A 26478-nucleotide genomic window follows, 5' to 3' on the forward strand; every position below is an offset into this window, starting at 1 on the left:
GAGATGGTTGGATGGCATCACTGACTCAGTGGACATGAGTTTGAGGAAACCCCAGGAGCTGGGGATGGACAGAGAGGCCTGGCATGCTGCAGTACATGGGGATGCAAAGAATCAGACATGACTGAGCGAGTGAACTGAACTGAAGTATAATTAGATCTGGTTTTCTCCATTCTGACATGTCATATATAGAATTTAAAAATTCTTATATGCAGCCTCATTTAAACCAACATTGCTATTAACTGAGTAAAATAATAATGTTTCAGTGGCTAGAATAACTGCTTATACCTCAGAGAGTTAGAGTATTAGAATATTCAACTTCCATCCTCCCTGATTTCCAGTTTCATCTCCTTAAGTCTAAACATAGTCATCTTGATCATTACATTTCCTTATTTCCCTCTTCCAAACTAACCATTAATTTTACCATTCCAATGCATTATCAACAATCAGTCTCAAAATCCCAATGCAACAGTAAAGATTTAGACAACAGCAGTGAGACTGGAAAAGATTGATTGCTGTATAAACATAAGAAAAGTCCTCCTAAGGGGTCCACAGATGGTTATACCAATGGCATATTTGGCCACTGATATTCTCTCTAAATATGTCACAAAATGGGTTTTTTAATTTTAATTTCTTTATTCAATAACTATTTAAATATGCTCATATATCCAGAGGGCAAATATTAAAATTAAAAAATAACAGTATCTTCCACTCAAATATAATCTTTCACTTTCTATTTATTGATTAGGAACAAAAGCACAGTGCAGAAGCTGTCAATGGATAGTGAATCTGAGTTAAGAAAGTTGCCACCAGAAGGAAGCATCTGTGGACTGATAGAGGCTCTTCTATTGACATAATGCCTGAATATGCAGTCAATGCAGTGAAAAATAGAGCTCAGTAAGATGTCTGGCACCAGAGACAGAAAGCATATGGTGAATGCCAACATCATCCACGTTCTCAATAGACTGTCAGGCATCAAAACACACATAGCCTGAGTGTGAATAGTGTGTGTTCATTTATAAACCTTTTTAAAAGCCATTTCCTTTTTACACATATGCACTGCTTAAATTATGGATGGCTAAATTGTAGGCACCATGCTATATACATCTAGAAATATTCCAAAACTGCAGTTTATCCCCTGGAGGAGAAAATGGCAACCCACTCCAGTATTCCTGACTGGGAAATTCCATAACTAAAGTCCATGGGGTTGCAAGAGTCGGACATGACACTGCAACTAAACAAGAAGTGATTTTTCATTATTACACAAATTAAAGAGCATCAAGGATGTTCTATCAATCATAGGGATGAATGAATCTCACCTCTGCCTTTACTACTGATTTAATGCTATTGATTTAATACACATAAGTTTCCTCAGGTACAAAATTGAGAAAATAATACTGACTCCACACAGCTGCTGGAAGTATTACCCAGGACAATCATGAGAAAACACCTATCATAGTCCTTGATATCTAGTATAGGTCCAACAAAGGGCAGCCATTTTTTTTAGTTTTAAGTTACAAGTACAAGTTAAGGACAGAGATTCAATACTATTTGTCTGTATATCTATAATAATAGCTTTCCAAACTTTATCCGTGTCTTCAGTTCAGTTCAGTTCAGTTCAGTCACTTAGTCGTGTCCAACTCTTTGCGACCCCATGAACCGGAGCACGCCAGGCCTCCCTGTCCATCACCAACTCCCGGAGTCTACCCAAACCCATGTCCATTGTGTCAGTGATACCATCCAACCATCTCATCCTCTGTTGTCCCCTTCTCCTCCTGCCCTCAATCTTTCCCAGCATCAGGGTCTTTTCAAATGAGTCAGCTCTTCGCATCAGGTGGCCAAAGTACTGGAGTTTCAGCTTCAACATCAGTCCTGCCAATGAACACCCAGGACTGATCTCCTTTAGGACAGACAGGGTGAATACCCTTGCAGTCCAAGGGACTCTCAACAGTCTTCTCTAAAACCACAGTTCAAAAGCATCAATTCTTCTGTGCTCAGCTTTCTTTATAGTTCAACTCTCTAGTCCATACATGACCACTGGAAAAACCACAACCTTGACTAGACGGACCTTTGTTGACAAAGTAGTGTCTGTGCTTTTTAATAAGCTATGTAGGTTGGTCATAACTTCCCTTCCAAGGAGTAAGCATCTTTTAATTTCATGGCTGCAATCACCATCTGCAGGAATTCTGGAGCCCAAAAGAATAAAGTCTGCCACTGTTTCCACTGTTTTTCCATCTATTTGCCATGAAGTGATGGAACCAGATGCCAGGATCTTAGTTTTCTGAATGTTGAGCTTTAAGCCAACTTCTTCACTCTCCTCTTTCACTTTCATCAAGAGGCTCTTTAGCTCTTCTTCGCTTTCTGCCATAAGGGTGGTGTCATCTGCATATCTGAGGTGGTTGATATTTCTCCCGGCAATCTTGATTCCAGCTTGTGCTTCCTCCAGCCCAGCGTTTCTCATGATGTACTCTGCATATAAGTTAAATAAGCAGGGTGACAATATACAGGCTTGACATACTCCTTTTCCTATTTGGAACCAGTCTGTTGTTCCATGTCCAGTTCTAACTGTTGCTTCCTGACCTGCATATAGGTTTCTCAAGAGGCAGGTAAGGTGGTCTGGTATATCCATCTCTTTCGGAATTTTCCAGTTTATTGTGATCCACACAGTCAAAGGCTTTGGCATAGTCAATAAAGCAGAAAAAGACATTTTGCTGGAACTTTCTTCCTTTTTCGATGATCCAGCAGATGTTAGATTTTGATCTCTGGTTCCTCTGCGTTTTCTAATACAAGCTCGAACACCTGGAAGTTCACGGTTCACGTATTGCTGAAGCCTGGCTTGGAGAATTTTGAGCATTACTTTACTAGCATGTGAGATGAGTGCAATTGTGCAGTAGTTTGAGTATTATTGGGAATTGCCTTTCTTTGGGATTGGAATGAAAACTGACCTTTTCCAGTCCTGTGGCCACTGCTGAGTTTTCCAAATTTGCTGGCATATTGAGTGCAGCACTTTCACAGCATCATTTTCCAGGATTTGGAATAGCTCAACTGGAATTCCATCAGCTCCACTAGCCCTGTTCTTAGTGATGCTTTCTAAGGTCCACTTGACTTCACATTCCAGGATGTCTGGCTCTAGGTGAGTGAACACACCATTGTGATTATCTGGGTCGTGAAGATCTTTTTTGTACAGTTCTTCTGCGTATTCTTGCCACCTCTTCTTAATACCTTCTGCTTCTGTTAGGTCCCTACCATTTCTGTCCTTTATTGAGCCCATCTTTGCATGAAATGTTCCCTTGGTATCTCTAAGTTTCTTGAAGAGATCTCTAATCATTTCCATTCTATTGTTTTCCTCTATTTCATTGCACTGATTGCTAAGGAAGGCTTTCTTATCTCTCCTTGGTATTCTTTGTAACTCTGCATTCATATGGGAATATCTTTCCTTTTCTCCTTTGCTTTTTGCTTCTCTTCTTTTCACAGTTATTTTAAGGCCTCCTCAGACAGCCATTTTGCTTTTTTACATTTCTTTTTCTTGGGGACAGTCTTGATTCCTGTCTCCTGTACAGTGTCATGAACCTCCATCCATAGCTCATCAGTCACTCTATCAGATCTAGTTCCTGAAATCGATTTCTCACTTCCACTGTATAGTCATAAGGGATTTGAGTTAGGTCATACCTGAATGGTCTAGTGGTTTTCCCTACTTTCTTCAATTTAAGTCTGAATTTGGCAATAAGGAGTTCATGATCTGAGCCAGTCAGCTCCTGGTCTTGTTTTTGCTGACTATACAGTCAGCAAGACTATACAGAGCTTTTCCATCTTTGGCTGCAAAGAATATAATCAATCTGATTTCAGTGTTGACCATCTGGGGGTGTCCATGGGTAGAGTCTTCTCTAGTGTTGTTGGAAGAGGGTGTTTGCTAAGACCAGTGCCTTCTCTTGGCAGAACTCTATTAGCCTTTGCCCTGCTTCATTCTGTACTCCAAGGCCAGATCTGCCTGTTATCCAGGTGTTTCCTGACTTTCTACTTTTGCATTCCAGTCCCCTATAATGAAAAGGACATCTTTTGGGGGTGTTAGTTCTAGAAGGTCTTGTAGGTTTTCATAGAACTGTTAACTTCAGCTTCTTCAGCATTACTGGTCAGGGCATAGACTTGGATTATCCATGTTTATTATTTTATAATTAAAGCAATCTTCATATAGTAGGCTTATGGAATATTAAGACCACATGTGTGTTTAGTAGCTGTGTCCAACTCTTTGTGACCCCATGGACTATAGTCCACCAGGCCCCTCAGCCCATGCGATTTCCAAGGCAAGAATACTGGAGTGGGCTGCCATTTCCTTCTCCAGGGGATCTTCCCAATCCAGAGACCAAACCTACCTCTCCTGCATTGTAGGCGGATTCTTTACCACTGGGCCACCAGGGAAGCCCATTAACAAGACCACTGTTGATCAGTCGCTCAGTCATGTCCAACTCTTTGTGACCCCATAGACTGTAGCAGGCCAGGCTTCCCTCTCCTTCACCATCTCCCAGAGCTTGCTCAAATTTATGTCCATTGAGTCCATGATGCCATCTAAACATCTCGTCCTCTGTCATCCCCTTCTCTTCCTGCCTCCAATCTTTCCCAGCATCAAGTTCTTTTCTGATGAGTCAGCTGTTCCCATCAGGTGGCCAAAGTACTGATGTGAAGAGCCGACTCATAAGACCATATGAAAGGTTAATTGTAAATTTCTAATTATTATATGTTTTAAATTCTGTATTTATGCCCCACTGATAAGTTTGTCAAGGTCTGAGCCCACTATTATTGCTAACATTTTTAATGGTGGTAACTTCATTAAACTGACTATATAAATTGTCCATCAAATCTATCTCTCTTTATATATTTCCTATCTTGATGAATTCTGAATGCAACTAGACTCCCCACATTTATCTCTCATCATTCCTTAATATAAACAGCTATTTCTGTGAGCACTGAGTTTGCTCTAACTGAAAACAGTCTGGTGCATAGGCACTGGTGAGAAGGCACACCAACCCAACTCTGAGATCATACCAACAACCCGACACAATTGATCAAGATGTGGGTCTTCAACTCAAGGGCAGCCAGACATGATCCCAAGAACAGTGTATGATATGGCTCCATGAATAGATAGGAGTGAGGCCAATGAGTTTCCCTCTTTTTCAAGAATTGAATTTGGAAACAAGAGGCAATTTCAGGATTAATGAAAAAGCTGAAGATGCATGATGGATCAAGGCTGAATGGATTACACAAGATACCATCCTCAGATAAAATGTGAGGGAACAGAAACTATGAGTAAGACAAAGAGAAAAAAGATAAGGAAAAGAATGAGCAGAGGGAAAGAAATCCCATGGGTAGTTATGAGAAGAGCAGGCAGTACAAAGGAAACCTATTGCAAATGAGCAGACTGCCACAGACTCCTGCTACACCACATCTTGGATCTGTGCTGGATATGATGACCAGTTTTCTTCCATCTTCTAAATCCCACAGGGCAAGCCAGACAGGCAGTCTCCCTGAATTCAGTCCAGTTTATTTTATTCCCACACACCCATTATTCTCCATTCTTTACTACCAGCAAACTTGAAGAGATAACTCTTTTCCTCATCAGTGATTTACCAAATCTCATCAATTCTCCTTCTGAAATCTCAATTCATTCCTTTTTATTGAATTCCACTGGAAATTTTGCCACTGTCTCATTCTTTCTCACCTAAATCACTGTCATCTAAATGATCATAAGACAAAGGATACAAATGGGCAGACCATAGGATGAATCTAGTTCACAGGTACATTTCATTTACCCCCTCAGAGTCTGAATTAACTGTCAACAATTCAAAGTTGTACTGCCAACAATACATCAATACATAGATGTAACATGTAAAACCAACCTGAGTTTTCTTCGGGGAAAAAAAAAGTTCAACTGACATACTCACTTTGACAAAATACCGAATAATAACAAATTAATCACCTGAAGCTGAGTAGCCTCTGTCTACTTTAGACAAGTATGCATTTTCCAGTTTTATTTCATTTGTTTATACTCTACCTACTTCACTTTTCAAGTTAATTGCATGACTCTATAGGAACTTATTCAAAGTTTTCTCTGCTTTTCAGCAGTCAACCCATTCAACCTAAATACTTCTAAAACAAAAATCTATTACCTTTCAAATTATCTGTTACCTATATGACAAAATCACCTTTGAAATTATCTGTTACCTATCTGATAAAATCCTAACTCTTTCACATGATCTGACCCATATCCCATATTCTTCATCCAATGCTATCTCCTGTCACCTCTCAGCTTGGAAACACATTGAACCACTTTCAGTGGCAATGTTTTACACATGCTAGTCCCTCTCCCAGAATGCTTCATTCTTCAGCAGGTCAGTTCTTATGTGTTCAAGTGTCTCTGCCAGAAAACCTTTAGTTCTCTCTAGTTCCCTTATAGGTATCATAAGGTACTACAGTTTTTTGTAAGGTTTATTAACAGCAAGAGCCATGCCTCACACACAGCATAGTCCTGGCATGTGGCAGGTGTTCAATAGTTACTAATGAATACATGATTTTTAAACATCACTTTTGTAAGTGTCAACAGTTATAAAAAGCAGGTATTTCTCTAATTTTATAATTAATGAAAATGTAAACTCAAGTGAAATAATTCACACAAATTCACATAGCTAATAAAAGTCAGAATTTGAACAAATGACCAAAATGTTCTGCTTTTGAATATATACCCTTTCTCACTTCTATGGGAAACTCTGGTATAAATGTAATTTCACTATGGGATGTCAGTGAAAGGAAAAACAGAGACAAAGTCAATACAAAAGACAGTAATATCTAATCCTAAATCAAAGCTGACAGGATAAATCCTGTGAATTGTTCAGCAGTATCACTGAAATGTGACTGGCTGTCAAAAAGCCATGATAACTTTCACAGTTCTAGGCAAACTAGAAGAAATTTCATAAAAATCTTCACATTTTGAGTACTTAGTACTTCATTATCTTACCATAATGGGAAAATGATTAGAAAAAAGAAAATGAAAAAGCAATCTACAATGGAAAATGTATTAAGAAAATTCAATGCCCAAAGGATAGATAGATCATAAACTCTTTTTAGAAATTATTTATGACAATCAAAAACACAATTAACAGAACTAATTTAAGAATAATTTTGTGATCCAAGTTATTAAATTTCAAGAAAAGTAACACTATTGTAAATGCTTCAAGCACAAATTAATTTGAGCAGTACTTAGCAATAGCTTGTGATATAAATTCATAAAGCATGAAAAATTCTCTATTTTGCTTTCAACATTAGAATACTATACAAGATTTTTTTCTAAATAAATAAAATAAAACAAGTATTATATCATGTAATAGTAAATCTTCCAGTAAGATCAAAACGTCTGAAGAAACAAAAATATTTTTAGTATTTCTTTAACACTTGATTTTATTTCATTTTTTTACAATCTTGGAAAACTTCACTGTTTAGTTATTTTCAGAGACTCAAACACAAAGTCTCATTAAATGTTCTAACCTAAAACCACCCCCAGTTTTTTGCCTTAGCCTTTATCTCCGGGCCAACAAAATACTGACAAGTATTGCTTTCACTGCTTTAGGGAGTAAAACCCTGGACAGCAATAATCTTCTTCACAGACGTGGATATAGATGTTTTCAGTGTTCTGTAAGGCATCTCCTTGCCACATAAGCACCTGCAGCCTTGCATTGTCCTGCTAGGCATTCCTAAAACACCTGGGCAAGCTGTTTACCAAAAACATGAGACATTGGAAGAGATGAGGGATAATTAGCAAATAAAACTATTCCTGGCACTCCCTCGACATGAGTGTAGAACTGAGCTCCAAATCGGCACCTGGTGAAGGGAACTGCTATATGTGATAATTCCAATTTACACATTCAGCACAACATTCTGTCTGCCTGTCAATTTGAAACAGTTTCCTATTCAGTGATAACAGATACCCCAAAAGAATGCAGTGTCGAAATGCTGACATGAATTTTTTATGCACCAACTAGACCCTCTATCCTCTGGACCAGCTACATCTGCTTTCCACACATTTGCAATGGACTGACAGTTGGGCACTTTTTTCAACTCCACCAACAGAAAAACTGAAGTAAGTAGTAGATCTTCCTGCAGAACAAACACCAATAAAGTTTTCTTATGTACCATTAAGAAAAGTAATTTAATGAAGTGGTTAAAAAAAAAAAAACAAAAATTCACTGTGTCAGTGTATCTTAATGTATATAGTGTGATACTTTTCAGCTGGAAAATCATAAAAGTACACCTTTCTACTATATATATAGAGTTTACTAACTTTTTCTCTAAATTAACAGAGACAAAGCAAGAGAGGGAGAGAGACACAGAGACAGCAGAGTAAACCAGCAAATGCTAAATGAAAAAGAAAGAGAAATTTAACTTAAATCTAGGCAAGTTTATTTTCCAGATGCTTTCATCCGACCATATTTTGACAAACTATTGATACCATACACAGGTAATTAAGTTAAATGTTATATTTTAATTACCTTCATATTTAAATGAGAAATATATGAACTGTGCTTATAAAGTACTATGGTTTTGGGTGTTTTTTTTTTCTCCTACATATATACTAGGTTATATATGTAAGTATCTCTTCCCTTAACAATCTATACCTTTTTCCTTCCACGTCATCACTTGGATGATTAATCACCTGTCCCAGTAATGAAGCCATGGTACAGCTCAACCATTTCTGGAACTTTCCTATTACATCTACCATTGAAACGGCAACAAAATTCTTTTTTTTTTTTTTTTTAATTCCGAACTTACATCTTAAGAATGGAGTGACTTACTAATATAAATCAGTCAGGAATAAAGTTGATAAAATAATGTTTCAATTCAAGAGACATCTTTATCGTTATAAAACAAGAGGTGATAATCAACTACTAGATGTTAGCCTCAGAAACTAACATTTCTGAAACCAGAAATGAATGCTGAAAATATTAATGAAAATTCCTTAATTTTCTAGGCAAATCTTTTAATTACAAAGTATTTACAGCTACACCATTTAGTATAACTTCAGTGTTTTATAACTCCCAAGTCTAAGCCAAATGGTTTCTTTTCCAAAATTAATGAGTACAGAAAACACATTCAGTACCCTGTATGTTTACCACAATTTCTACTAAACAAAGATTTTGTCTTTTATTTTCCCCCAATGTTAGAAACAGACAGAGATAGCATGTTAAACCAGATATCTATTTGGTTACTAGAAGAAGAAATGCACAAGCCAAACTCACCAGAATGTTCTAAATGATGAGATATTCATCACTTATCACTTTTTAACTGATGCCTTCACAATTGTTGTTGTTGTTGAGTTGCTAAGTCATGCCCAGCTCTTTTGTCACCCTATGGATTGCAGTACACCAGGCTCCTCTGTCCATCAAAGTTTCCAAGCAAGATTACTGGAGTGAGTTGCCATTTCCTTCTCCAGGGGATCTTCCCAACCCAGGGATCAAACCCAAGTCTCCTGAATTGGCAGGTGGGTTCTTTACCAGTGAGTCATCAGGGCCACCAAGGGAACATTTCATGCAAAGATGGGCTCAATAAAGGACAGAAATGGTATGGACCTAACAGAAGCAGAAGACATTAAGTTGGCAAGAATACACAGAAGAACTGTACAAAAAAGATCTTCATGACCAAGATAATCACAGAGTGATCACTCACCTAGAGCCAGACATCATGGAATGTGAAGTCAAGTGCACCTTAGGAAGCATCACTATGAACAAAGCTAGTGGAGGAGACTGAATTCCAATTGAGCTATTTCAAATCCTAAAAGATGATGCAGTGAAAGTGTTGCACTCAATATGCCAGCAAATATGGTAAAGTCAGCAGTGGCCACAGGACTGGAAAAGGTCCGTTTTCATTCCAATCCCAAAGAATGCTCAAACTACCGCACAACTCCACTCATCTCACACACTAGTAAAGTAATGCTCAAAATTCTCCAAGCCAGGCTTCAATACGTGAATCGTGAACTTCCAGATGTTCAAGCTGGTTTTAGAAAAGGCAGAGGAACCAGAGATCAAATTCCCAACATCCGCTGGATCATCGAAAAAGCAAGAGAGTTCCAGCAAAACATCTATTTCTGCTTTATTGACTATGCCAAAGCCTTTGACTGTGTGGATCACAATAAACTGTGGAAAATTCTTAAGAGATGGGAATACCAGACCACCTGACCTGCATCTTGAGAAATTTGTATGCAGGTCAGGAAGCAACGGTTAGAACTGAACATGGAAACAGACTGGATCCAAATAGGAAAAGGAGTACATCAAGGCTGTATATTTTCACCCTGCTTATTTAACTTATATGCAGAGTACATCATGAGAAATGCTGAGCTGGAGGAAGCACAAGCTGGAGGAATCAAGATTGCTGAAATAATAATAACCTCAGATATGCAGATGACACCACCCTTATGGCAGAAAGCAAAGAAGAACTAAAGAGCCTCTTGATGAAAGTGAATGAGGAGAGTGAAGAAGTTGGCTTAAAGCTCAACATTCAGAAAACTAAGATCATGGCATCTGGTTCCATCACTTCATGGCAAATAGATGGGGAAATAGTGGCAGATTTTATTTTTTGGGGGCTCCAAAAATCACTGCAGATGGTGATTGCAGCCATGAAATTAAAAGACGTTTACTCCTTGGAAGCAAAGTTATGACCAACCTAGATAGCATATTAAGAAGCAGAGACATTACTTTGCCAACAAAGGTCCATCTAGTCAAGGCTGTGGTTTTTCCAGTAGTCATGTATGGATGTGAAAGTTGGGACTATAAAGAAAGCTGAGAGCTGAAGAATTGAGACTTTTGAACTGTGATGTTGGAGAAGACTTTTGAAAGTCCCTTGGACTTCAAGGAGATCCAACCAGTCTGTCCTAAAGGAGATCAGTCCTGGGTGTTCACTGGAAGGACTGATGTTGAAGCTGAAACTCCAGTACTTTGGCCACCTGATGCAAAGAACTGACTCATTGGAAAAGACCCTGATGCAGGGAAAGATTGAAGATGGGAAGAGAAGGGGACAACAAAGGATGAGATGGTTGGATGGCATCTCTGACTCAATGGACATGAGTAGAGTAAACTCTGGGAGTTGGTGACGCACACAGAGGCCTGGTGTGCTACAGTCCGTGGGGTCGCAAAGAGTTGTACATGACTGAGAGACTGAACTGAACTGAAAGCTCTCAAACCATAGAAAGCAAATGGCAATATTAGCTGGGTTCATCAATGGATTTTGAGAAGTGAAAGTGAAAAGTGAATGTGAAGTTGCTCAGTAATGTCCAACTCTGCGACCCCATGGTATGTAGCCTACCAGGCTCTACCATCCACGGGATCTTCTAGGCAAGAATACTGGAGTGGGCTGCCATTTCCTTCTGCAGGGGATCTTCCTGACCCAGGGATCAAACCCAGGTCTCCAACATTGCAGGCAAACTCTTTACCACCTGAGCTATCAAGGAATCCCCGGATTTTGAGAGGGATGCTCCATTTAGAGAAGAGAGGCCACCATGAGCTGACTTAGATGAAAGTTATTACTATCCAGATAATTTAAGAAGTATCAAAATCATCTAAGAACTGAGGGTTCTGTGAGCAACTAGGATTTATACTCAGCTGTTAATCCCAAAAACTTCATTCCTACAAGCCACATACTATGGGTACAGCTATGTAATTCTTTGCCATATTCACAAACTCACCACACTGGTTTCAGTGATAAATAGTAAAACTGCTATACCATGCATGAAGCATGTTTTTTAAATACTACTTTAGTACAAACATTCCCTGACTACTTCCCAACTAGCTGAAATATTTTTCCACTATGGAAAATAAGTAATACATAGGTAAAATATTGTCCTTGACTTCAAGGAATTCTCCAAAACATAAAAAATGTAAGAAATGACCCCCCCCCCCCCCGCCCCGCGCCCACCCAAAAAAAAACCCATATGTGAACAAAGAAAAGAACTATAAACTGTTCTGTGCAGTATAGTAGCCACTAGCCACTTGGGGCTATTTTAAATTAACAAATATTTAAATAAAATAAAAATGTATCTTTCCAGACACATTATTCATATTAATCATTCAGGGGCTCAATAACGACTTGTAACTAGTGACTTAGTCTACCGAACTGTGCTGCTATATAAATTCAGAGAATTCCTGTTTAAATTAGAAAAAGTCTCCTTTTAAAGGTACTAGCTTCCAAAAGTTCCCTAAAGAACAAATGAGAACGAATAGGCAGGAGGCTGGAATATCTTGGCATTGTTGTTAAGGAATTATTAGTAATATAGATTGGCTGAAGCTACAGGAGGAAAACTGCACTCTGAAGTCAAAGTCTAAATTATATGCTACACTTTTTAGATTTTAACTCCGTGAAAAACTGGTCATAGAATTGACAACTGAATAATACACATATAGCATGTAAAGACAACAACTAACATAGATGTTCAAAAACTGAAAGTGTTAGTTGCTCAATTGTGTCTGAATCTGCAGCCCTATGAACTGTAGCGGGCCAGGCTGCTCTGTCCATGGAATTCTCCAGGACAATGGTACTTCATAAGCACAGTTCCTATATTTCTTATGTAAATATGAAAATAATAATAATATAACATTTAACTTAATTGCCTATATATAGTATCAATAGTTCTTCAAAATATGGTCATATAAAAGTATATGGAAAATAACCTGCCTAGATTTAAATTTCTTTCTTTTTTATTTAGCATTTCCAAGTTTACTCTGCTGTCTCTGTGTGTCTCCCTCCCTCTCTTTCCTTTGCTTTCTCTTGTCAATTTAGAAAAACAAGTGAGTAAACTCTATATATAGTAGAAATGTGTGCTTTTATGGTTTTGGCAGCTGAAAAGTATCACACTATATACATTAAGATACACTGACAATGATTTATTTTTTTTTTTTTTTTACGGCAGCGGGTGCCATAAACTGAAAGAAAGGGTAAAGAAGGGGAGGAGAGACAGGATAAAGAGGAATTGAGGGCTTGGAGGATAAATGACACAGAGAACCTGAGAAGATAGAATGAGAACAGAGCTGCTGGTTCTAAACTCTCTTCACTATGCTAGACTAACATTAAACAGCTGAGACTAATGAAATGTTAATTGTTAAGCTTCAAAATTATCTTATTGATGCCAACAAACACTTTCTTAATACTTTGCTCTACAATATAGATTAGTAAGGATCCAAAGTATCATCTAGCATTAACAGTCATAAAGTGGTTTCAGTCTGGAAAAAGTGTTCAAAATTACTGTGAGCTCTGCAGTAAGGAATGTATTTAAAAAGAGAAGTTAAATATGGGTTGTATCTATAACTGCAGCACAATGTCAACTCTCCCTGAACCCTTGCACTTCTTGTATATAGCATTTCAAATTTATAAATGAGTCTCCGATCTGAAATGCATCTTGAAATGCATTCCAAGATACAGAAGAGGTGCTGGTCATTTAAGTTATTTATTTGTATTTTTTCTTCTAAATCTATGTATTTCAAGCTGTCGAACTACATGTCAAGGATTATAAAGCAAATAAACATTACTTAGGAATATTTCCATTGACATATCTGTCCATGTCTTCCATTCTTCACTACTTCATAAAACATGTAATCTTAAGACACATTAGTGTCTGTCTATATGTTTTACAATGAAGCCTATCTTCCCAAAAGACCAAAATATTATTTAAAATTAAAATTAGTTATTTTTTTTTAACAAATTTTCTAGAAACATTTGTTTGGACCTTGTCAGAAGGGTTTCAATTTTACATCATTACGTTTTAACCTGCCTAATCAGTTGAACAAAAGTACTTTATGTAAAATGATTCTTTTAGTTGCCTTAGCTACAAATCCCTATAGGATATTATAATTGAAATCTACTCACTTGTAAGTTAGGAATAATTATGGCCCCAAATTAAGCCAAACACAAAGTTAATTCAAATAGTCCGCTGCTGCCATTTAAATGGTTATGGAGTTTTATTGTTGCTTAACATTTCTGAATGCTTTTAAATGTACTTTGTTCTTTTAGTCTGTATTTAGTATTTTAGTACAAATAGAAATGGGATCAAGAAGCAAAGATTCACCAGCCTTTAGACTACAGTCACACCTATATCCAATCTTTTGTCACTAAAGGTTTTCCACTCAATCTTTGCTATCAGTCAATTAACAACACAATTTGAAAGAATGATGTGGCAGCTCTCAAAGGTAAGCTTTCTGGTAAATAACGCAGGATCCCAGAATCTACACTGAGTGCCATTACTGCAACAAAAGTAAGAGCTTTTGAAAGCTAACAGGGATAGTCTCTATTTGCCTAAACTCTAAAACAAAGCTAAGGATTAAATGAGCTTCCTGTCCTAAGGAAACAAAAGGGAAAAGATAAGGTCTAAAACCCATACCTGAAGGAGGGGCTACAAAGGCATGCCTCAGCTTTCCAAATGACTGCTAATCAGTGTCAAGTGATAAATACAACGAAAGTTTAAATTATTACTGTGCTTTTTCAGTTTTTCAGAGTTCTGGGTAGTTAATCATTTTCAATAATCATTTCTACTTTTAAACAGAAATAATGACATTTTTATAAGAAAAGTATGCCTGTGGCTGTATAACTTCTGAGGATTATCTAAAAGTTGCAGAGAGTTAGCAAGATTGGTCCTTCTGTAATATGTTATTTATATTTCAAAATAAAGTCAATCAGTACAGGTTTTAATGTGCAATAGTAACAATTTGAAGAACTCTGAAATAAGCGATTTTTTTTTAATCTTCATCAAGTTAAACAATGTTAGGCAATATACTTTCAGGTATTTCTGAAATATTCTGAATGACAACCTCATGAGTTAAAAAAATACACCAATGATCTGAGGCTAAATATTAAGTTCCACAAAAAGAAAAATGGACTGGCAATAACTAGAGTTTGGCAAAAGAACAATCTTGGCAGGATTGTTTCTTCATTAGCAAACTGAAAACATTTACACTACTAACTAATTTCCAAGTTGTGATTTTAAGTCTAAAATTCCTCAATTCCACCAAAAAATTTTATAAAACTATTTTGATCTCTAAAATCCTATATAGAATTCTCTTCGTTAAAAATTTGCTGTGCACTTACCTTTTATCTGGCTTTAAAAAGCTAATGAACCTAATGAACGTCATGAATAAATGTAATTTGTGATCTGTATTATCATAAAGCCAAAATAAATTAGATGAGTAACTTTATCTCTGACAGGAAAAGAAAATAAAATTATAATAAAGAAATAAAAGCTTTGATTATACATAATACTACAAAATGGAAAAACCATTAGATGATCTGAAATAGAGCTGTTTTTGATAACAGGTTTACATTCAATACTCTTTTCAATAGGTTTACATCCTTACTTTTGTGGTATTAACATGTCAAGGTAATAATATTGACGTGAAAATGACAATTCTTAGTTTTTGAAACATGTTGACTTTGAAAAGTTAGTAAAGTATAAAATTTTCCTAAATGAATTAATAATATACACTTTGTAATACATGACTTTATAATGCTACTTTAAGTAATAACAATTATAGTAAAATGCTATTAAAATGATGCTTCCATGTAACAGAATGAAAGTAGGCCAGATCAATGGGGAACAGAGAAAAATATGAGGGAGAAAGGGTCAAACTGCATTGTTACTCAGGGATTTTTCAATACAAATCATCAGATAAAAGGTCAGTAGAAAGCATACAAAATAGGTCTAAAAGTGTAACAAAATGCAGAAAAGTTCAGTAGAAAGTTCCAAGGTAGCTTAGTTCCTTTTTTAAATAAAATGAATTATAAAACTGAAAGTGATAATATTTTAATATTTCAACTGTGCTGTTAAGTAAGGTAAGAAACAAACTTCAATTTGCAAAGGTAGAAATCACTGTCATGCAAAACCTGATTCTCTAGACTAAATATTTTAATACCTAAAACTCCTTGATCCAGATGTCCTCTCACAGATCAGCAGCCTCAAGATCACCTGGGAGGTTATTAGAAATGCAGATTTCAAGGACCATTCCAGATTCCTGAATCAGAATCTACATATTAACAGTTTCTCCAAGTGAATTAAGGAATTTCCTGCTGGCTCAATGGTAAAGAATCAGCCTGCAATGTGGGAGACTTGGGTTCAACCCCTGCGTTGAGAAGATCCCCTAGACTAGAGAAGGGCATGGCAACCCACCCCATTATTCTTGCCTGGAGAATCCCCAGGGACAGAGGAGCCTGGTGGGCTATGGTTCATGGGGTGGTAAAGAGTTGGACACAACTGAGCAACTAAGACATCACACATAAATAATCAGACACAACTGATCAACAAAACAACAAAGTGAATTATATGTAGATTTAAATTTTGAGGAGCACTAGTATAAAGAAGATTAAAAACATCCAGCAAGACCTCCCTTACATTTCTTCTCCTGTACACATCCCTTCCTGAACCTTCCTCTCCCTGTATCAAAATATACATTCTCCTTTCCTAGATGAGTCTTCCTGTCCTAGCACTGAATCCCATTTCCCTTCTTTCTGCTAGGGAGATCTGGGTTCTATCCCTGGGTTGGGAAGATCCCCTTAAGGGAAAGGCTACCCACTCCAGGATTCTAGCTAGAGAATTCCATGGACTGTGTATAGTCCACGGGGTTGCAAAGAGTCAGACACAATTGAGTGAATTGCACTTTCACTACAAACAGTCAAAAAAGAAAATTATAAAAAGTACTTTCTTTAAACAATAGAATGCACTTAACCTGCACCACATGTCTCTTTCACTTTACTTACAACTTTTGAATCAATCTGCCACCATCAACCACCTCACCACAGCATTCTGTCATATAAAAGTGGGTCGCTTAAAATCCAACAAAGAGCTCTCTCCCCACTACCAACAGCAATGCCCCATCAACCCTTTTTACTGTGTTTGACTAAGTTATTAAGTCCTGGACAATCTTACTAACATATTATATTGATTCTAATCAAAACCTAAATTTAATATCAGGCATATGTACTGCCTGGTTTAGATTTTAGTACTACAAAGAGAAAAAGAAAAATCAGTAAGTGGAGAGAGAACTAATGATTAACACAGACACACACACACATTAGATAGACAGGTATAAAGCGATATAAGAAATACTCTATAAATAGCCAGCAAAATAAAAGAGAATTTTACTTAATCTTTTTTGATTAAATCCTTATATGCAAAACAAAACTCTACTTTATCTGAATCCCTCTATTGTTTCCATAAAATTGTTGTGTTTCTTGATATTCTAAAATTCTCAAAATAAAGATTATCACTACAGGGCATTTCAAAAAGTATTTTAATTACTAATGTCCTATTTTTTGCTTGCCAGTCTCTCTTTCTCTCAATTTAACAGTAAAAATTCCTTAAAAACAAACTTTATTAAACAGACTATGCAAAAACAAATCATTTCAGTAGCATTATTATTGGAATCAGAATAGTAACATTTTCATCCATAGTACAATTCCCTTCTTTTTTAAAAAACTATTTTCCATTACCATTTTTTAATTTGGGTATGTCCCAAATTCATCTACTTTGTTAGTTAAAATCTGATTCATTTCAAATGATTTAATTTTAGTCTATTCCCTTCAAAATTAACTGAAACCTTAGCTCTCACCTTATAACAAAGTTATTTCCTAATGATTAAAATTTTAAATAAAAGCATTTAAGAAACACAGGGACATGCAAGTGAATAAACATTTAATCTCAAGATTTTTAAGTGGGAAAATTATGTAAGACTTCACAGAAGAAAAGAGCTAAACATCAAAAAGCTGGAAAAGGGGATAAATAAAGCAAATCAAGTAAAATATTGATAACTGTTAAATCTGTGGCTAGTGTTATTTTATAAAATTCTTCTATTTGAAATTTTCTTTTAAAATTAAGCAATATGAACTAAAAGGCAAATATAATTTTTATAATAAAAATGACAAAATGATATCATCAAAGAGTTTAAAAAATAAGAATACCTATAACAACATAAATAGAAAAATTGGTAAAGGTAATGAACAAAAAATTTACATCAAAATTATAATCGGTCAATAAGTAAATCCATATAAAAATGGAAAAAAACATATAAAATGTTTTTGTCCTCACAATTATCTCTCAAATTGCAAATTTAACTTACAATAAGATATTTCTTTTTTTTACATGACTGTTAATTCTTTTAAAAATGTGAAATCAATGCCAGTAAAGCACATAAACTGATATTTCATAGATTAGTAATCAAAGTGAACATGGGTATAACCTTTCCAAAAACTAGTTTGGAATATGTACACACGCCTGATATAATAATCAGAGTTCTAGAAATTCACTCCCAGAAAATGAGCAAATATGATGAAAAAGATTTATATAGATATTTAATTTACTTAAAAGAAATTTCATTCAAATGGCCAACAGATAGAGAGGGAGTATTAAACCTGTTTTGACATATACATGATAAATTACAACACAGCTGTTAAAATCTTTTATCTAAATATATAATGACAAGGTAATACAAATTATGATAATAAAGTAGAAAATCAGTATATGGAAAGGAAGAACCTAATTTTGTTTTATACATTGTAATTTTGTTTTATCATATGTGTTGGGGGAAACAAAGGGAAATGTATGGTGGTTAGTTATATTTAGGTCCTAGAATTATGAACAGTTTTAAATTCTTAATTTTCTTATTTTCTATCCTTTCTCAATGAGAATGTATTCAGGAGAAGGGGAAAACTTTTAAGAAAAATAAACCCTCAAAACAAGAATAATGGTGAACATAAAAGTCAAATTCAATAGAGTCCCATGCCGCTAAGGAAGGATTATAAATGTTGTTTTGGTTCCTAAAGCTCTAAAGCTCCGATATGGAATTCCCTTCTCAGCCTTACCAAAAGATCCCAGGGCCAAGGCTAGGTATTCTCCTGGAATCACTTCTCTCAAGTTGACAAAGGAGTTCAAGAAAAGGGTTGAAAGATGTCATGAGATATTCACTAATCCACATTGATGTCTAATAAATGTAGACTGCATGGCTGTCATATGTCATTCTCTGTCATTGTAGGAGGTGAAAAGAAAATAAAGAGTACCATAGGGTACCAAGCATATGTTTCAGTAAGACACTCCCTTAGTAACGTGTCAGATAAATAGTTCTTAGAGAAACAGTGGCTCTACATTAATACTCATATGTGCTCAATCATTTATATTATCTTATTCTCTAATACCACAGTACATAAAAAAGTGAAAAGGTGTATTAATTCCAAAAATGAGGCAAGAGATTCATCAAAACTGAAATTACTTCAGAGTAATGAACACAATTACCATTCAGCAAAATTAAGGTGCTCTATATGCCTCCTATGCTTTTAATTAAGCCGCCTTTAATATACTATTGATTATTTCAAACTATAACAATAACTGTGATAAATGTCTAATGTGAATATAAAATCAATATTACAAAAATTCACTTTTGTATGGACAAATTTATGACCACTTTACTTTAGCAAATTACTTCATAATACATTTATTAAATAAATTAAAGATTTATTAAATAAATTTAAAGATTTATTAACTAAATTAAACAAATAAATCTTTGATGCAGTCTTTCCAGTCGGAACACAAAAGTTTAAAAAAATTAAACAGCCAAGCAATAGAGTTTTATAGAGGTATGTTGCGTGGCTGTTGTGTGTAACACACTGACTTATAACACTTTTCCACCAGCAACAGACTTATTAGTGAATCAACAGAGATCATGGATAAACTAACCTTTTCCAAATACTGGAAAAAGAAGCAAGAGAGGATTAATCTTAAAGTGGAAAAAGAGAAGAAAATGTAAGAAGAAAAAAAATCAACAACTGAGCACTAGAACTTAATCTCCATGTATATTAAATATGCATATTTGGACACTGAACATTGGTATCTAAAATCGCCAAAGGATATTCCAAATTAACTTTCTTAAAGATGCTACTGTTTCCAACAAATAGATTAATCTTTTTTTTTTTTTTTTTTTTTAATTTTGAGTCACAATCAGAACTGGTAAAATCCTAGTAGGAGTACTCTGCAGCATTTGGTTTTTTAAAGATCGGAGGAACTTAATATAGTATGTAAGTGGCATTAATTATATTTATATTTTTGATACAGAATTATATCACTACTTATGTAGAAGAAATCTGCTGCAAATAAATTAACCCTGCACACATATAACACAATGAAGAATATTTAAAGTGTCCTAAGACCAATATACAATATAGCTAGATACTTTCTTAAAGAATAAAATCACATTCATCTGCACTAAAAATATAAATAAAATCATTTTAAAAAATGCTTTGTTTCAAATCAGTGTTAATTTACATAATTTGCAAATTAAAAAAATAAGATGATATTTGCCATGCAGTGAACAGAGATATGCTGTACAATTCCTATTAATTTAATGGGAGTTAGTTTAATAGGAGTGATACAGCCAAATCCCCATGTACCTTGCTGAAAATTTACCTCCTAGCTTTAAACTAATTATATATTCTGAAATGAACAAAAGTAGTCAATTTTGCTACACTGGGAAATCTAAAGTCCCTACAGTAAGTCAATTCAGTATTATCATGGCAATGGCTATGTAGTGAATCCCAACAACAACAAAAAAGAAAAAAGTTATAACAATGAGAAAAGACAAACTGAAGCAAGGGGTTAGAAATGTTGGAAATATAACATTCACCCTCAACAGAAAATATGTTCTATTTTTTTCAATCTCAAGTCAATTTTCCACTTGTTTTCTTTCTCAGTACAAAGTTTAAAAAGAGAGAAAAAAAAAAAAAAATCCCCTTTTGAAGCCTAAAATTATGCCCAAGGAGCCTGATCAGAGGGATAAAGAATCATATGAAAATGTATAGATAACTGGTTACCACTTCTGAATCACAGTGAATTAAATCATAACTTTTTCTGAAAAAACCTTTTAAAGTTAGTTTATATCCACACCCATGTTGCCATATACCTCACCTCAACCACCCATACACATATACTATCACAGTGGTTCTTAACTGTGATGCTGAGCAACATCAGCCTCATCCCAGAAATTTGTCAGAAGTGCAAATACGTGGGCCCCACCCAAGAACTTCTAGGTGATTCATCTGCTCCTCAAGTTTAAGCACCACTACAGTACTCTATTCCTCATCCATGCTATTCTCTATGTTGTTTTTCTCTACTGCCATGCTCACGACTGTCTTTACCAAGCTTGTTCAGCCCAAATTGAGATCCAGTTCGAGAATCAACATCACTTCAGGCTAGAAGCATTTCCAGACACATACATACTCACTCAACTACCCTTTATCCCAATGCTTCTGAAATATCACCATCATGGCACTTATCACTCTGTTATTACAACTGTTTAAAGCTTTCAACTATTTAGACTCTGACCCTCTTTAAAGATTTATGCTATTCATGTGATGGATATAGAGTGCTTACCGTAAGTCAGGCATTGTTCTAGTCACTTGCATGTCGATGAACAACAAAAAAGATCCTTGCCTTTGTGAAGGTGACTTTTCTGTGTGTGTGTAAATATAAATTCTGAACAGCTCATTATATGTATGTAGAAGGCAATGGCACCCCACTCCAGTACTCTTGCCTGGACAATCCCATGGACAGAGGAGCCTGGAAGGCTGCAGTCCATGGGGTCACTGAGGGTCGGACACCACTGAGTGACTTCACTTTCACTTTTCACTTTCATGCACTGGAGAAGGAAATGGCAACCCACTCCAGTGTTCTTGCCTGGAGAATCCCAGGGACGGGGAGCCTGTTGGGCTGCCCTCTATGGGGTCGCACAGAGTCAGACATGACTGAAGTGACTTAGCAGCAGCAACAACCAATAAAAGAATTAAAGATTAAAAGGAATAAATAAATAGAGGTCTGAAAAAATATTTATGGGCCAAAACAGGTTTTTAAAATTCATATGTGACCCCTAGATCAACTTTTTTCCTGCCACCTAACTACATCCTACAGCCAAACATTTTTTACTGAGGCATCATTAACACAAAAGTCACTGTAAAATGTTCTTAGAAAATTTAAAATATAAAAGCTTCTAAGATACTACTTCTACAGCTATGTTCTTAAATTTTCTTAATGTGTGTGTCTATATATACATACATATATGTATGTATATAAATATTTGAAGCTCTGTCTGGCATATCTGGCATTTATACCTGGCATAATAGTTTCTTTGAAATAAGGATAAGCAACAATTTAATCTGAGTTAATTAACTAAAATTTCAACTAATAAAATCTAATTACATACTCACTGCATAAAGAACTCAACCTGATATCCATATTGCCTACTTTGCTGAAGAACTGCTATTATTTGTAACTTGTCACTTTGGCACGCCTTCATATATCTTGACTTATACTTGCTAGGGCTCCATTATATAGCATAATTTAATTCTCCAGGACACAAAAATTCAATTTACTTTCCTACTTACTGATACATGATTCCACAGTGGGTTACTAGTCTTATAAAAACTGGCCAAAAGAACCAAAGCACAACAAAACTGATTTTTGAAAGGCTTGAGGTTAGTTCTCTGGGAGTAAAATAAATTCTAAAAAAAACTTAGAGTATTCTCTGTTTTTTTTTTAAATAATCATTTTTCTTGAAAATTTTAAACATAACTTTCAAAAATACACAGGAAAGACTTGCAAGGATAAACAATAAAATATTGTTCCTACTTTGCAAAAATCAGTAAATTTCAATGGATGAAACTTTATTCTATTAAATAGTAGCTTATAAAAAAATGGAGGCAGATAGCAATGTAAGATAAGCTAATTCTAACAATTAAACCTTTATACAATTAGCTTTTACCATGGTAAAACACACAAAAATAAGCTTAGTGATCTGTTCTTTAACATGCCCACAAAACATGACGTAACTATAATATACGCCTGGACTGAGAACAAATATGTAATTCCTTCTTGCATATGTGGAAATTAACCTTTCATATACAGACATGTAAAACAAATCTAAAAGTATGTTAAGTCTTTAAAATCAAATACTAAGGTAAAACACTTCTCTAAACAGAAGAAAAGAAAGCCTTGAAAAGGAAGGCATGGTCCCTGGCTGAACACAATACACAGGCTTTTTTTTTTTAGTCTAAATTAGTTGCTACTACTTAAAAATCTAATGTCTGGTTTCTACTGAAAAATCAGAAGATTGGCAAAAGCAGGCTAAATACTGGAAAGGCAATCATGGGTCCCCCGGCAAGCACTTTCCTGCCTGCTGCAGACCTCCAGTAGTTATTTGAGGTTTAGACCTCCGCACAAGACCACAAACTCCTCAAGAGAAGGGACCGTGCCTTGCACATGTCTGAACCCTAAACAACTGGCTCAGATTTAGTCATGCAATAAATGAGGAAGGAGGAAAGAAACCACCTAAAAGCCTTATCTGAGTTTATCAGCAAAGATTCAGGAGCTGACACAAAAAGTGCTCATTTCTGTAAGATCTAAAAGGTAACAATCACGTAAGGGACCCAAAGAAACTCAACGGCTAAAAGGTTAATTGTATATCTTCTTTCCTGTGCTTTCATACCTAACTTTGATAGGCTTTCTCTATCAAAGTGTTCATAGAGCATTATCTGCTGGCTGGCAATACAGGTCTATCACGTCACATAAAACTTTTTCTAAGACAAAACCATGTGACACCTGAACAATGTTATTAATGGTGTGGTGCGCAGTAACCGTGTGTACTCTCACAGCTAGCAGTGTGGGTTCCTCCCAGGTTCTTTTTACCTGTAGGAGGGAACTGCTTCAAAAGTAACACCCCCTGGCCTCATGTGCCAAAAAATGAAATTCTCTTAACAGCAGATATGAATCCTGACCTAATAGGTGACACTAGGAATAAAACTGCAGTATCTCATGAAAAAGTCACTAGTTTGCTAGCCCCCTGCTAAGTTAACCAACTGTGTCAGTAAAGTGGTCTCTATTTTGATTGGAAGTTTTTTTATTATGTGGACTAATGAGCCATTGATCCACACTTTTTAAATGTATAAAAACATTCAAATATAACAGCACGAATTCAGTTAGTCCCCCCCCCAAAAACAGATGCAAAATTATACACGACACACAAGATTTTCATAATTTCAAGCCAGAGATTGATATTAACTCAGTTTCTGCTCATTGTTTATCATTACAGTACTATTCATTCAGACACTACATTTTAATGTTAGATTTGATGTATCTTTCAATTCTGATGTAAAGAGCAATATCTTCTGAAAATAAAATACTAACCCATTTGCAACTTTCATGTGTGACTTAAACCCAGGTGAGCATTATTTACTTCCTGACCACAAAAGTTCTTATTTTAAAAATTTTCTCAACTTGTTATTTATCTAAATTATATTTTTAAGTTATATCTATATATTGAAAGCAGGGGCTAGAACAGAAAACTGGTAACATTTTGAAGCTTATTACAAAGACACTGGAATTATAATCTACTATCTATTAGTTGATAGTATGCCTCTTTTTTTCCCACCTACTATTTTGTTAATAGGTATAAATGGGATGGGACCATTAAGTATGTACTACATATAAAGCCAATTTTTAAATTCTAAGACATTTTCTTCAAGAATACTTAATTGTGACAAAAAATCCATTACATTTTACATACATTTCTCAGAGATTGTACATTTCTTTCACAGATTTTCCATACTGAATACAATGACTACCACTACCAACTAGCCATAAAATTAACATATTTTAGCGCCACATTAACTTCAGACCTACTCTGTAAAAAAGCACCTGAAAGAATGTCATTTTCACATGGAAATAATATGTAAGATTACAAAAATAATGGATACCAGAAAATCCATATAGTAACTATGGTTTCAATTAGTTAATTAACCCTCTAAGTGTATTCTTTTCTTCAAAAATCAAGTCTGTCTTCAAAAAGATAACATGAGAAAGGAAGAACTCATAAAAAACATCTTTTTCCAGAAAATTAAAAAAAAAATTATTTATAAGTTTTAGAACAATGACCACACACTTAAGAAGCAGACAGAACTAAAGATGAAATGAAAGAATTATCATGAAATATTTTCAATTTTACTGGAAAAATTTAGTCAATAAATGTAAAATATATACCAAAGCAAAGCTTTTGGTTACTTCTCTCAGGGCTATTTATAATGGTTATATTTATAAATATATGTAAAATATAAATTTAGACTTCTAGCACTTTCTATAATACACAGCTATGTAAAAAACTAATTCAATCATCAGAAAAAGAATATGATATTCAGGAAATCTATTTAATGCTTAATTCTAAAATAATAAAAAATATTCATTCTAGTCACTCCTATATATATAAAAAAAGATTGACTATTTTAAGTTCTCCTGAACTTAAAAAGTAAAAATTTAAACTGTATCTTACCTTCTGTATTCGGTAAGAAGCTGATTATAATGATAAACCACAGACTTCGCATTCTGCAACCAGAAGACACCATTATTGATCCCTTTAAATATTTTCTTTGTATTCCTTAATGAATCTAGTTATAAATGCCCAGCTTCATCGAACCCAGCAGTCTGCATCATTGATCCTCATATCTGAAAAACAAACAAATCCATCATTTACTCTATGGTCCTACAATGTCACAAAAAATGAAAAAACAATAGCCACAACTCCCCTCTTTCCAACCTTTCTTCCCTCCTTCTCTGAAGCATAAAAAAGCCATATATTTTGATTCTATATTCAACAGCATTCTGAAAACAAAGCCCCCCAAATCAAAGGTAATCAAAACATATGAATGCACATAGTAGTTATATAAATTCCCAAAGATGAACTTTTCTTGGAAAGATTAAAGTTATTCCAGAATAAATAACTGTCTTTCAATGTCATATAGTAGTCATTTTACCGGCTTTAATATATTAATACAATACCTGCAACAAAATTTCATAAATACATATACTTTGCTTCTAGTGATGGTAACAGCAGTATTATCTACTATTTTATCCTATTATCTAGTAAAGTAGATTACAGATATAATGAAACAGTTTATTTTTCTACTCAAGGGTATACAATTTTTAATATATGGTTGTAGCTTTTATAATTATGGCATTCCAAACACTACACTGCAGACTGTTATTTATCTGACTGCTATTCATAGAAATCATTTAATAATGTGATTGTCTCTTAAATATTTAAGGTTTTAGATTTTCATATATGAGTTTTTCTTACAGCAAAACTTAGTAAGGTCAAACCCATGTCCTTGAGTAGATTAACCCATTCACTGGACCCAAATAAAAATCTAGACCATAATGGTTATATATCTCCAAATTTGCATCACCATCACTAAAACGAAGAGCCAAGTCTAATTCTGACTAGCCTTTAAGTGCCCAGTTCTTCAACTGAAGAGGAAAAAACCAACTCAGGTGTGGTTTAGTCAGGTGTGATTTAATCAGCATGTCTACATTCCCAGGGTCACATGAAACCAGATTCTTTGCTAGGTTCTACTGCAGTGTTTTACTCCTTTCTAGCATAGCAT

At 35.1% G+C, this 26478-nt stretch overlaps 1 protein-coding gene across 14 annotated transcripts in view; it reads right to left on the bottom strand.

Annotated features, from left to right (window-relative positions):
• Window positions 1–26478, bottom strand: part of ADGRL2 (adhesion G protein-coupled receptor L2) — a 302557-nt gene that overhangs the window by 137901 nt on the left and 138178 nt on the right. For all 14 annotated transcript variants that reach the window (XM_044944794.2, XM_044944795.2, XM_044944790.2 and 11 more), the window contains one exon: window positions 25368–25540. In XM_044944794.2, the coding sequence (XP_044800729.1) occupies window positions 25368–25440 (73 nt within the window). In that variant the 5' untranslated portion in view covers window positions 25441–25540. The remainder of the gene's footprint in view (window positions 1–25367; window positions 25541–26478) is intronic.

The sequence above is a fragment of the Bubalus bubalis genome, chromosome 6, assembly GCF_019923935.1.
Source record: "Bubalus bubalis isolate 160015118507 breed Murrah chromosome 6, NDDB_SH_1, whole genome shotgun sequence".
Lineage (NCBI taxonomy): Eukaryota > Metazoa > Chordata > Mammalia > Artiodactyla > Bovidae > Bubalus > Bubalus bubalis.